Consider the following 13,293-nt stretch of genomic DNA (forward strand, 5'->3'; position numbering starts at 1 on the left):
AGCGGTAATATTTTCTATCGATATTTAGGCTAACAGCTGTGGGGGACTATTCAATTACACTTGCTTTTATTTTTGGTTTATTTTTTTTTATTTGTCTAGCTTTAAGCAATGCTAAATAAAAGTATCTCTAAATGTTACCACATGGCACGCTGCACACCTGATAGCTTATTATAGTCGGCCAGATGTCGCCATACAATGCGGCTAAGTCGATATTTGTGGACTACGCCGCGCGGCCGTGACGTAAGTGCACAACGTTCTCGCACGCGAACCAACGACGAATCCCTTGGAAATGCGGCAATCTCAGCATCCGCCACTTCGCGGAGCTCAATGGGCAATATATCATTCTTCCGTAGCGAGTTTACACGCAAACGGTCCTTGGCATGTTCGCTGACACATTTGCGACGTTTGACATCGCGTATCATACGCCAGTCGGCATATTTTGTGCGCACTTGCTGCAACTGGAGTAGAGACAAAAGTTAACTCATATAATTTGTTGGTATATTTGTTAGGACTTACGCCACAGCCAGCGATTTGCACACTTTGGCAAACGTAGCTACCGAGCTTGGCCAGGGAATTCATATTATCTTCTTCCCAATTGTTTGAAACAGCTCACAAGTTGCTTATATCGATATAAGCAATCCCTTTATCTAACTTATCGATAATGTACGTTCGCATTGACAGCTGTTGTTCCTATATATTGTTTGAATGTCAGTTTTTTGGTGAGCATATTTAATATCAATTTTGGTGAAGTCTCGTTTTAAATGTAGCAAAACAACGTTCGTGGCATCGTTTATGGCTTAGATATATATACTGACAATACCCTTCAAACGCATTACATTCATTTTAAGTAATAAATCAAACGTTTTATATAACACAATTGGGTAGACCGCTGTTGTTGCTTCTTCTTGCTAATTGGAGGGTGTTGCACAGCTGTGATTCTTGTGCCTATGCGGACCGACAGAAACCAATTAAAACTTCAAAGCTTGAGCCTTAGATTTATTGAAATGTAAGTATATTATTATTGTTATTTTTTTTTTTAACAACAGGACTAATGTGCATCCTTCACACGGCGTTTGTTCAAAAGAAAATCATGTGCAAAATATGATAAATCGAATCGCCTACATTTGCCATTCAAATTGATGCGCAAACACATGATGTGCATGTGTATATTGCGTTGATGTTTGCTGTATCACCGTCAAGACGAAATTTTGCTCGTGGTCGCGGTGGATTTTACCCATATAAATTTTATAAATATATATTTTTAAACGCCGTGTGTGTGTGTTATTTTTTTTTTGTGCGTGTGCCTGGGCAAAAAAAATTTAATATACACACGCTGTAACATTTCAACAATAATAGAATACCTCTACCCTTCATCAAATAGCGAAACGGAAGCATTTTTAATCCGGTGCAAAACTAGCAGCTGAAGAAGAAGCAGCGCAGCAAAACGTCGAAGATGCCTTCCAGCGATCCACTGCCGCCCAAGGAGGCTGCACTCTTCCGTAAATTACTGGTAAGCTCAATATATATACATCTATATGCATAAATATGCATATGTGTAAGAATATACATACATATATACGCTGCGAAATCGCCGGCTACAATTCCAATTGCGGCTCTCATACACGCGCACATGCACTCATACATATGCACGCACGCACACACACAGTTTATCATGTGCTTTTTCGTTGCGCCTATTTTTGGTATTACAAAGAAAACACAAGCAATGAGAGCAAAACTGATAAAAATATTTCCAATTGGATTTGTTAATTGTAGTAACTGTATTGGAAAAGTGCTGCCACCGCAAAAAACTGTAACTGCCTCTTTTTTTTGCATTGTTTTGGCACGTAGTTCGCAGCATAACCTCAAAAAATGGGGCGGGCTTTTGAAAGAAAGCAAATAAGCAAAAGTATGAAAAGTTCTTTATTTAAATGCATTTCAATGTTAGTTTAGATATCTTATGAATATATATATTTACATTAACTACTATACTATTGCTTGTTTGCTATGCAGAAATGTTACGAAATGAAGCAGTACAAAAATGGCCTCAAGCTGGCCAAGCAAATTCTATCAAATCCCAAGTTCACGGAACACGGCGAAACGCTGGCTATGAAGGGTTTAACACTGAATGGACTTGGTCGACGGGATGAGGCGTATAAGTATGTTCGATTGGGCCTAAGGAATGATTTGCGTTCTCATGTTTGTTGGCATGTCTATGGCCTGCTGCAACGGAGCGACAAAAAGTATGACGAGGCAATCAAATGCTATCGCAATGCTCTCAAATGGGAAAAGGATAATTTGCAAATATTGAAAGATCTATCGCTGTTGCAAATACAAATGCGGGACTTGGAGGGCTATAAGGAGACGCGTCATCATTTATTCACGCTGCGACCATCGCAGCATGCCTCATGGATCGGCTTTGCGATGAGCTATCATCTGCTGGGCGATTATAAGATGGCAAATAATATACTCGAGACGTTTAGCCAGTCGCAGACATCAATTGTAAGTGTGAATGTAATTTAACTAAATATTGTTGTTAATCTCTCTCTTTCTCTCTCTCTCTCCTTCTCCTACTCTCTTTGTTTCTCTTTTTTAAGGACGCCCACGATTATCGCCAGTCGGAGCTGTTGCTCTATCAGAATCAGATACTCATCGAATCGTCGCAATTGCAGCAGGCGCTTGATCATTTGCAAAAATTTGAGCCACAAATTGTGGACAAGTTGGCTGTGCGCGAAACTCTTGGCGATTTGTATATTAAGCTGAAGCAAGAGGACAAAGCGGTGCCCATATTTGAAGCCCTGATCCAACGGAATCCCGAGAATGTCCTCTACTATGAACAATACATGACGGCTCGATGTGTTAGCTCCCCAAGCGATATTGTTGCTGTTTATCGCGAATTTCAACAACAATACCCTCGTGCGCTCTGTCCACGTCGCCTGCCTTTAGACATTGCCAGCGGCGAAGAGTTTCGCCTTGTGGCTGATGAATATCTGCGACGTGGCCTGCGGAAGGGTATTCCTCCATTGTTTGTCAATGTACGTTCGCTGCATCAGCAGCCGGAAAAGGCTAATATCATTGAATCGTTAACGCTGCAATATTTTGAGAATTTAACTCGTTCCGGTCACTTTTCACGCGAGGATGCAGATGCTGGGGTGCCGGTTGAGCCAGCTTCTGCTTTGGTGTGGACCGCATTGTTTCTCGCTCAGCACTATGATTATATGCGCGATACGAACCGTGCTTTGGAATATATCAATGTCGCAATTGATCATACGCCAACGCTAATTGAATTGCTTATAACGAAGGGAAGGATCTTCAAGCATGCAGGCGATGCAGTTGAGGCTTACGTTTGGCTCGAAGAGGCCCAGAGCATGGACACGGCTGATCGGTAGACTATAGATTGCAAATACGATATATGATATATATTTAAACTTCCTTTTTGCAGCTACATCAACTCGAAGTGCGCGAAGTATATGCTGCGTGCTAATATGGTTATCGAGGCTGAGGAAATCTGTGCGAAATTCACGCGTGAAGGTGTCTCGGCCATGGATAATTTGAATGAGATGCAGTGCATGTGGTTCCAGACGGAATGCGCCTTGGCCTTTCAGCGTATGGGTCGATGGGGCGAGGCACTTAAAAAATGTCATGAAGTCGATCGTCATTTTGCCGAGATCATTGAGGATCAATTTGATTTTCATACCTATTGCATGCGCAAGATGACATTGCGCGCTTATGTTGGACTATTGCGATTGGAGGATGTGTTAAGGTGTCATCCATTTTACTTTAAGACGGCCAAGTGTGCTATTGAAGTCTATATGCGACTCTACGATAAGCCGCTTAAATCGGAGACAACCATTGAGGAAATTGATATCGGTGCGGCAAGAATATCAATTACGAAATACATATATATTTTTATAAATTTCTCATTGTTGATTGTGATCTTCTTTTGCAGAGAACCTGCCGCCATCGGAGTTGAAGAAACTGCGCAGCAAACAGCGCAAGGCCAAGAAGAAAGCCGAGTTGGAGAGTGCTCAGGCTGCACAGGCGCAGGTGAAACGTGAGCAGCATCAGAAATCGAAACAGCAAGCCAATCAGGAAACCGATCCGGATGCCCCGCAACTAGATGAGCTAATCCCCGAGAAATTGGAACGTACCGATGAGCCGCTAAATAAGGCAATTGAGTTTTTGAAGCCGCTGCAGCAATTAGCCAAAGAGCGAATCGACACGCATTTATTGGCCTTCGAGGTTTATTATAGAAAGAATAAGCTGCTCCTCATGCTGCAATCGATACTGCGTGCGCGTGCTTTAAATCCTGAGCATCCCGTACTGCATAGTTGTATCATACGATTCATGAAAGCGTTGGCCAATGCCAAGGAATCGGAGCCATTCAATGAGCATGTGCAGCGAGTGCTGGATAAGGCGACCAAAGAACTGATAGGCGTCAAGACGCCACAGCAGTTGAATGATGAATTCATTGCCAAGCATCTTGCTACTTCCATATTGCATTTATATGAGGGCGCACGCGGCCTCTACGAGCTGGATGCTAGCAAAAAGCAATCAGCCATTAATATGATCACCAGCTTCAATCTAAGCAAGATGCGATTAGAGGTAATTGTCGTATAGCTTTACATATATATGTATATATAAATATATATATGATTTGTGTGTGTTTTGCAGGAAGCCGTTCAGGTTTATACGGCGCTGCGGGATGGCGATATCTTTGGGGATTGCGAAAATGAGGCGGAAGAGTATAAGTTGTTGTGCCAGCAACGTTTCCAATATGCGCGCATATTTCGTAATGTTGAGGAGCTGGAGGCACAGCTGCAGGAGAAAGAGGCAGCCAAGCTGCGTGCCGAACAGGAGCAACAGCAGCTCAATCATCTCGATACAAATGAGGTATCTGTAACGTCGACGCCAGCGTCCATTGCAGCAGCATCTTAGAAGCAACATTGCGACAACAGCAACAACAATAACAACAGCACCAACAATAGCAACAATTGCAACAGACCTCACAGCAACAGCAACATGAAGTCCTGCAATAAGCCCAATTTTATCGACAACAGAAACAACAACAACATCAGCAACACCAACAATAACAATAATAAAAGAAAACTATATTAACAACAAACAAACAAAAGAAACAACAAAACAGACAGCGAGAACGAGCGCTGCAACGAAATTGTTCAGTTAACTAGGAATGTGGGGGTCGCTGCTGAGCTGCTTGGTTTGGTTTTTTTTTTGCATTGCTTTTATGCACAGCACCCACACAGAGAGAGACACATACAAACCCAAGTACATGCATAGATATACGCGCAGAAATGTGTTTTGTAAACCGAGCTGGCACCTACACATACACAAACACACACATATATACACTTACACATACACACATTCTCCCTCATACATACTGCTATATGTATAGTTAATGGCGAAGATGAAGAGGCAGCAGCAACCAGGAAGGGGCAACGTCAAAAGCTTAAATAAAAAAAGATAAAAATATGAGTGAAACAAAACAAAAACAAAACAAAAAGCAACCAACTAAAAAAAAACAAACAAAAACTGTTATAGAACTTTTTACATTTTATAAATCGTAAATTTTGACCGTTTTTCTTTTACTTTTTCTTTAGAAATACTTTAAATCAAAAACTGAATTGAATGAATTGTAAAAACAAAACACTACGAAAAAGAAAGAGAAAGAGACAGACACAGAAAGAGAGAGAGAGAGAGGTGTTCGATCACCTATATGCCTATAACTAATGCATTGTTGAGTCTTAGCCATGTATTTAGTATAGATTTAGTTAAGAACTAAATGTAGACTTAATCTAAAACATTTTCTATTTAGTTCATATTTCCTTTAATACAAATCGAATTTAATTTCTGTTAATATCAGATTATTAGATACATGGAATGTTATCTTTGGCATATAGTGCATAGTAAATGACTTGCTTTATGCTATACATAGCAATGATATCAGTGGATTGATACACAGAGATTGGAGTAAGAAAACTAGATATGAACTTGCCACGATCAATCTTGGAGTTTAGTTCAGTTGAGCCTCTGCTAAGATTGTAATGATATATAAGAAATATATGTATATATGTATATGTGTATATATGTATATATCTATATGTATATTTCTATATATATATATATATATATATGTGAACGTATATCTGGAGCTATAGAGCTATTGCAATCTAGCTGTTAGTGTGTGTGCTGTCGCAAGGATACTCCTTCCCTCAGGAATCCAGTACATACTTATATCGTTTAGCTAGACTAGCGATTGCTTCAGCACTTTATAATTAATTTCCTATGGAAGCCAACCGATCGCGTTGGCTGTAGTCATTCGAAGAGCTGCCCTGGAGAGTCGCTGCGCTGACAATAAGCACACACACAGCCAAGCACACCTCCTTTGCATGTGCTACTTCTAGTCGTGTCCACAAGGGAAATGCATTCCTGTCCAGTTTTGATGATTTCACCTCGTCTGTGGCCAAGATAGAGTTTGCATTTAAATGTAATTGGTATTAAGCGTATTTTTCTCTTTTTAAGTTATTAAGTTGTGCACTCTCCTTTCTAGATAACATCATTAACATTCCATAGTTCAGCCATGATTGTGCGAGATCTGTAAGGATTAATTCAACTATTTAGGTAAGTATTACGAGCTGCAGTACTAATAAATGTGGCCAAACGCTACAGCTGAGCAAGCTACATGATATACTTGTATGTATATATATATTTATGTATGTATATATGTATATATATAGCCTGTAGATCTACAACTGATTCCCTAGAGTTCCTTTGTCTATGAATTATTAGTCAATCCATCAATTCATCAATCTATCCATCCATCAATAGGCTAGTCATTCAACCAGGCTGTCCTTAAATTCGTATCAGTCCAAAGGTTAAACAAGCTGCTCAACAGTATGTCAGTCACTCAGTCTGTCAGTCAGACATCAATCAAATGCTTCATCAGAAAGTCCAGTAGTCCATCATTGAATCAATCAACGAGTCAATAAGTCTGCCCATTGGTCAACCAGACAACAAATCTGTCTTTCAGTCAGTCATACAATCATTCAATCAAACAAGTATGTGTTGTTTGAGTCAATCAACCTATCAATCAGAGAGTCTGTCGGTCAAGCAAACGTCAAAAAAGTTGCCAACCAATTACATCAGTCAATCAGTCAGTCAGTCTTTCTGTTAATCAGTCGGCCCGTCCCTTATCTACTCAATGAGTGAGTTAAACGAGCAGCTAGTAAAGAAGTCAATCGTTTTAACTTTCAGTAATCTGTCTGTCAATCTCTGACTCCGAATGAGTATACGTAGTCGTTCGGCATGTCAGTCATTCAATATTTCAATCAGTCAATCAGGTCCTTGGGCCATAATAAAAATTGTAATTAAAGGAGAAAAGCTACGCTCCATGTTTGCAGTCGTCTCCATTCAGCAAATCCACAAAAATGTTAAATATGAAAATAAATTGGAAGTATGAAAGCCTAGCGCCTTGCATTATGGCAGCCAGGCAGACATGGAGACAGGTGGGCAGAGAGGATGTAGAGCCTGGCGGAGCAGGTGCAGCAATGCACAAAAGCATTTAAAAACATATGAAACACTAAATGATTCGCACACGTGCCAAAAAAACACACACAGGACATAAAATGCAAAATAAATGTGAGACTGCTGGAGGGAGCGGCATGCGCACAGTGGCACAAAATCCATTTGCATGAGCTGTAAGTTAATCAATCAGTCTGTCTGTCTGGCAATCAGCTCGTAATATAAAGGTCAATCATTCAACAAATAAGTCAATCAATCAGTCAATCAATTGGCTTGCTGTTAAGTCAGTCAAGTACTCACTCAATCAGCCACTCTGTCTATCAGTCAGACCGTCTGGTCAACCAACAATTACTCTGTCAATCAATCAAATAGTTTTTCTATCAGTCAGTCAGTCTGTCTGTCAATCAATCAGCCTCGAGATCAATCATTCAGTCAGATAACAGTCCGTAGATAAATCAGTTAGGAAATTCAGAAGCTTTAGATAAATCTTTCAATCAGTCAGCCCATCAATTTAGTCTGTCAATCGCTCAGTAAGTCAATCAGTCATTCAATTCGCCACTCTTTCAAACAATCAATCATCAATGCAGCGTCTTCAATCATGATCTCAAGCCTATGCTATTCATTCACTGTCTCAGTTGTTGCACATCTATAACAAATAGCATTCGAACCACTGTGCCTTCTGCTGTCGCATATCCTGGCTGCTGTCGCTGGGTTGTAAATTATATAGTCGACTGCCTGCGCGACAAGCGTCAAGCGGCAAGTACCACTCATTTTGCACCGCTGCCGCACCCCATCCTCCAGCTCATCTCCAGCTCCAGCTCCAGCTTCAGCCCAGCCTCGGCTACAACGACAGATTCAGTTCCAGCTCCAGCGCCAGCTCCAGTTCCGTCTCCGGTCTGATCTTAATCAGCTTTGAGCTGATGATAATTGTACTGCATCTGCAAAGGGTAGCTTGGAGCTGTTCCAAAACCAAGTATGCCAGAGTATTTCCATACAGAACAAGTTTTAGTTTGCTTGTATTTGTATATTAGCTAACATGAGAAAGTATCTATAAGATATATCTATGAGTAGAAGATGCTGCCACAGTAAATGTGACATAAGACAAATGTATCTTTGAGATACACGAATATCTGTAATTTTAGTACACTTAGCTGTACTAGCAAAATATCTACAAAATATCTAAACGATAAAATATGATTAGTTAAAGGCAAATGCATATCTGTCAGAAATAAGACAAAATCTGCTGGAAAGAAAATTTCCTTGTTCTATGAAAAGATCGTCATCTAATAGCAGAGATAAAAAAGTAAGTTCTATATATCAGAGACTGAGATCAAAAAGTATCTATAAATTCCAGATGTTCTCAAAGGTACTGAACGAGCTGTAAGATACAAAAGAATCTTTCAGATACAATTATATGCTTACTTATCAGACACCTAGTCGAGGACAGCCTATTTTTGCTGGGAATGCTGTGTGTCTATCATTGACTGACTTTCCTTCTTTCCTGCATTCGTTTTATTTTTCGGAATGCTTGCGGTTGTTTCTTTTTTTCGTTCTGTCGAGCTTTTAATCATTTTTAAACAACTCAAGTGCCCGCGTCTGCACACGCAAGTGTTAATGCGTGTGTGCGTGTCTGTATGTGTGTGTGTGTCAAAAGCCAAAGAGCAGCTGCATATGTATGCAAGTGCCACTCAACACACAAAACACACTCGCACACACACGAGCAGAGCAGAAGTTGCAAAAAAAAAAGAGAAAAAGAGAAGTAAATAAAAAGTGTTGCATACCCAAAAGGGGCCGCTGCTGATGTCGGCGTCAGCATCGGCGTCGCCGCCGACGTCGACGTAAGCACTGCAAGCAACACACACGCACGCACACAAGCTCTTTCTATCTCCCTCACACACAAGCCAAGTGCTGCAGAGCGAGCTAAAAAAATGTTGCATATCCAAAAGGGGCCGCTGCTGACGTCGCCGTCGCCGTTGTCGTCGCCGTCTCTGTCCGCGTCAGTAGTGACGCCTGCGCCGCCGTCGGCGCTTGCTAGCACACAAAAGCACTTGAGAATTTATTTTTAACGCATAAAGTGCAACGAGTGCCCGTCTGACCAACCGAACCAAAGTTGAAGCCGCTTCTTCAGCTGAGCAACAAGCCACGCCCGCTCCCCTACATCGCTCAACCAACCAGCCCGCCGTCCACTCAGCCACTCTTTTGCTTCTTGCATTTCCCCCTCTTTCCCTCCACTTCTCACTCTTCATAAATTTGTTTAATTGACGCCTTTCGCTGATTGTCGATTTTAAGATTAAAATGATCTGACTTAAGTTCATTTTCTGATTCTAATGTTCCATTCCTAACCTGTAAGAGACTTGAATAGGTAGAGATAGAGATGGACATAAAGATAGAGATGGAGAGAGAGAGTAATAGAGAAAGAGAACGCAAATCAACAAGCAGTCGAAAAGGCCGGCAGACAGAGGGAACGAGAGGCACTTGGACAGCTAAATAGTGCTACGTTGGCGGAGAAACACACAGAGATAAAGTGAGAAAGGAAGCGGTTCGCACAAACAGATGATCAGTTGGATCAATGAACCAGTTGCAGCTGATTTGGCAGATATATATACATATATATGCATATAGAAATATAGCGAGAAATGTATTTGGCAAGGCAAAAGGCAATTCACTCGCTGTGTGCGACGCTGCCTTAGTGGACGGGCAAATGAGAGTCGCGGCTCAAATTGCATCGGTCTGCTTTGATTTTAAGCCGCGAGGCAGCTGCAGCTGCTGTTTCGCTGCTTTTCTCGCAGCTTGTTGTTTGCTTCGCCAGGAAAGTTGTAAATCTATGAAATGTGCACTATAAAAACTGTGGCAACTCTTCCAAAACTCTGGCAACTCTCGTTTGCTTGCTGCCGTTGCTGCTGTTGTTGCTGTTGTTTACTTTACGTTTTCATTTTTGGTTAGCGCCAGCAACACGAAAAGTTACGCTAGTTTATGAAAAAGTCTTTGAGCTGTCAAACTGTCCAATTTGTAGATAAAGTTGCCAAGCGAACCAAGCCACCGCCCACCCCTCGCAGCTAGTCTCCATGTCCGCTTACCCCCTACCACCTCCTCCATGTCCCTGGCCTCTGCACCTCTCTTTCTTTGTTGCTCATCATCTGCTGCTTCTGCTGCTGCTGTTTCTGCTTTTTCGTTATTTTTGAGCTCAGAGTGTGTGTAGGGTATATGTAGTAGAGGACAATCTCTGACACAACCTTACTTAGTGGCTTCTAGACTACCTTTTATACGTCCATCTTTAGTCTTATCGCCTAATCCTGTAGACAAATATATGCATGGCTAATTATCCGGTTGCATATGTCTTTGTTTATCCGTCTTTGTCCAGTTGTTAGTCCCATATTCCATAGTCTACCTATATATTTTATCGCTTATCCGGCTGCTTCTTTATCCGCTCCTTTATCTGTTTTGTCTACTTCACTAGTGCTTCTTTGAAACTTTATCCGTTTATCCGCTCGTCTTATTAGTCTATCCGTCCGACTATTTATGCCCTTATTTCTCTTTCGTAGCTTCTCCTTGTTAGTCAACCTCTCCCCACTTCTTTCTACATTAGCCTTTCTGATTTGTTCTTCATATATTTGATTGTTTATCCGATCGTTTATTCATCTGAATATCCTTCTATCCTCCATATTCATTTGCTTCTCTGTCTATATCCATCATTCTATTCGGCTCCCTGGTGGGAGTCTTAATTACTTTAGCAAAGCAACATATAAATCTAGAGCTTAGCTGCTGTTTATCTATGCAGGGCACCTGCTAGTCGAGTAGACTCTCTTGCTTGTTGCGCTGCTGTTGCACTTAAAGTTTTTCTTCAGCTGCTTCTTTAAGGCGAAATACTCGTAAAAGTTTTCGGGGGCAACATGTTGTCAAAAGCGACACAGCCTGCTGCTCTCTCTCTGTCTCTCCCTACACTCTCTACACTCTCTACACACACACAAGCACGTACGAAGTCATAGGTTAACGTTAACATGTTGCTGTGTGTAAAAAGCTTGTCGAAAACTTGATTTCAATATAAGTTTTACATTTTGTCCTTTAAGTTGCATCTAATGAGGCACATCGAATGGGAGAGGGCGAGGGAAGGGATAGGGAGAGAGGAGAGGGAGTCAAGCTAATAGCTGTTGGCCATTAAACTCTCAAAGTTGATTAAACACGTCCCGGGGGCGAGCAGGAGGCGAAGAGGGCGGGATCCTTAGCAGTGGGAGGTTTGCAGCTATTAAAAGTTTTTGGCTGACTTGATCCAAAGTAGTTTTCCAAGTGTCGAGATTATTTCGTGTATCAAATTGATTGGCCAGTACCCTGTCCCTGTCAAGCTCACGCTATGATACCCTACACTTGCCACCTGCTCGATATGAAATTAATCTTTGGCTCTTAATCAATTTCTGAATGCAATTTTTAAGCTTCACTTAAATGAAGCATAACAAATCTGTAGCTCGACCTCTTCCTGATTTAGTACAAGAAATACTTTAAGAAAACTGACTTGCTTCACTTGTAGCTCTTATCACGAGCTTTACATAGCGTTAACAGCTCCGCAACATTGCTTACATTTATAGCTCACATAAAATGAAGCTGAGCTTCTTTGAAGATTGAAATACAATGACCTCTGGACATGCCATTAACACTCTCTTAACATAGCCTTAACATATCTTAGTCTTATATTTCACATAATAAAGTTGAAATTAAAAAATTCTGATAGCTCGAATTGCCTGGGAAAGCCTATTTATAAAAACACCTCTAACAGCGCGTTAACATAGCATGCAGAGCTCTAGCCTTAACTTAACATTAATGGCTACTCAATTCTTAACAGTTCCTTAGCATATCGGTAACATAGGTATAACATACCTTTAGCATATTCTATGCACTGGATTCCATATATCATATAACAGCACCTCATCTCTGTTATGTACAACGAATCAGATATATGCTAGCAGCGACTTAACATTACGTACTTAACATTAGCTTAGTATAGATTGACTCATAAATAGCATCCAGCTTCTAGTTCGCTTCATTTCGCCCGCTCTAAGTGCCTGCAGCTGTGGCGGGTCGCATCACCATGAAATTAGAGAGTGGTTGAGGGGGAGGTGAGTAGCAGGGCGAGGGCAGGGGGCGGGCTGGACAACATGGTCATAACGAGTCATAATACTCTTGACAAGCGTATTGGTAAAAAGTTTTTTGTTTAGCTCAAGTTTTGCGAGAAGCATTTTCAATAAAGTTGGCAGCAAGAATTTTTGGTTTTTGGCCAAAACTTTTGCTGCTGCTGCTGCTGCTGCTGCTGCTGCTGCTCCTGCTGCTGCTGCTCCTTTTTGCTTAACTTTAATAATTTGCGCAGTGCCCGCAAAAGTAGGCAACAGTCGATTTGCCCAGCGAGCCCTTGGCGATTGGCACAGTGGGACAAACGCCAACATTTCTGTCTTAGCAATCGAAACCAAAGAATCTCGCCTTTTACATATGTGTGTGTGCTGTATCTGTATTTCGGCTAAGCAGTAGATTGAGCCTTACAGACTTTTAACATAATGTTACAACTGTTAAGTTAACAGCTGTTAAGCGCGATGAATTCGGTTGGAGACAAACGTTTTCGTTCAAGTTTCTGTTGACAAGTCCACTGTGCAGAGAGTCAGCGAAAGAGAGTGAGAGAGAAAAGCACCATGGAACAGATTCACGGAGAGAGAGGGAGATAGAGAGAGTGCGCGCGAGACTGACCAATTGAGGATAAGAGCGAAGGCA

General features: G+C 41.4%; 2 protein-coding genes across 2 annotated transcripts; one reads left to right on the plus strand and one right to left on the minus strand.

Moving 5' to 3' along the window:
* Positions 1 to 80: 80 nt before the first annotated feature.
* On the minus strand, positions 81 to 650 carry LOC111595735 (28S ribosomal protein S14, mitochondrial). Its single transcript, XM_023309626.2, has 2 exons — positions 517 to 650; positions 81 to 458 (listed from the first exon to the last, which is right to left on the minus strand). The coding sequence occupies exons 1-2, from the start codon at positions 577 to 579 to the stop codon at positions 135 to 137; spliced, it is 387 nt and encodes a 128-aa protein (XP_023165394.2). The 5' UTR covers positions 580 to 650; the 3' UTR covers positions 81 to 134.
* Positions 651 to 737: 87 nt separating this feature from the next.
* Positions 738 to 4,958, plus strand: LOC111595646 (N-alpha-acetyltransferase 16, NatA auxiliary subunit). The gene is made up of 7 exons (XM_023309510.2): positions 738 to 1,006; positions 1,382 to 1,510; positions 2,011 to 2,499; positions 2,595 to 3,382; positions 3,440 to 3,867; positions 3,947 to 4,602; positions 4,672 to 4,958. Exons 2-7 carry the CDS (start codon positions 1,454 to 1,456, stop codon positions 4,933 to 4,935), a joined length of 2,682 nt encoding a protein of 893 aa, XP_023165278.1. The 5' UTR covers positions 738 to 1,006; positions 1,382 to 1,453; the 3' UTR covers positions 4,936 to 4,958.
* Positions 4,959 to 13,293: the final 8,335 nt, after the last annotated feature.

This window comes from Drosophila hydei, unplaced genomic scaffold, assembly GCF_003285905.1.
Source record: "Drosophila hydei strain 15085-1641.00,03,60 unplaced genomic scaffold, DhydRS2 tig00000296-arrow-arrow-pilon, whole genome shotgun sequence".
NCBI classification, from domain to species: domain Eukaryota; kingdom Metazoa; phylum Arthropoda; class Insecta; order Diptera; family Drosophilidae; genus Drosophila; species Drosophila hydei.

What these genes read in the sequence shown, in the direction of transcription:
- LOC111595735 (XM_023309626.2), bottom strand. Translation starts at nt 579, where the DNA reads ATGAATTCCCTGGCCAAGCTCGGTAGCTACGTTTGCCAAAGTGTGCAA. An exon ending in TGCAAATCGCTGGCTGTGGC is followed by an intron (nt 459 to 516) that starts GTAAGTCCTAAC and finishes TCTCTACTCCAG; the next exon opens with TTGCAGCAAGTGCGCACAAA.
- LOC111595646 (XM_023309510.2), top strand. Translation starts at nt 1,454, where the DNA reads ATGCCTTCCAGCGATCCACTGCCGCCCAAGGAGGCTGCACTCTTCCGT. An exon ending in AGCATGGACACGGCTGATCG is followed by an intron (nt 3,383 to 3,439) that starts GTAGACTATAGA and finishes TCCTTTTTGCAG; the next exon opens with CTACATCAACTCGAAGTGCG. An exon ending in CATTGAGGAAATTGATATCG is followed by an intron (nt 3,868 to 3,946) that starts GTGCGGCAAGAA and finishes CTTCTTTTGCAG; the next exon opens with AGAACCTGCCGCCATCGGAG.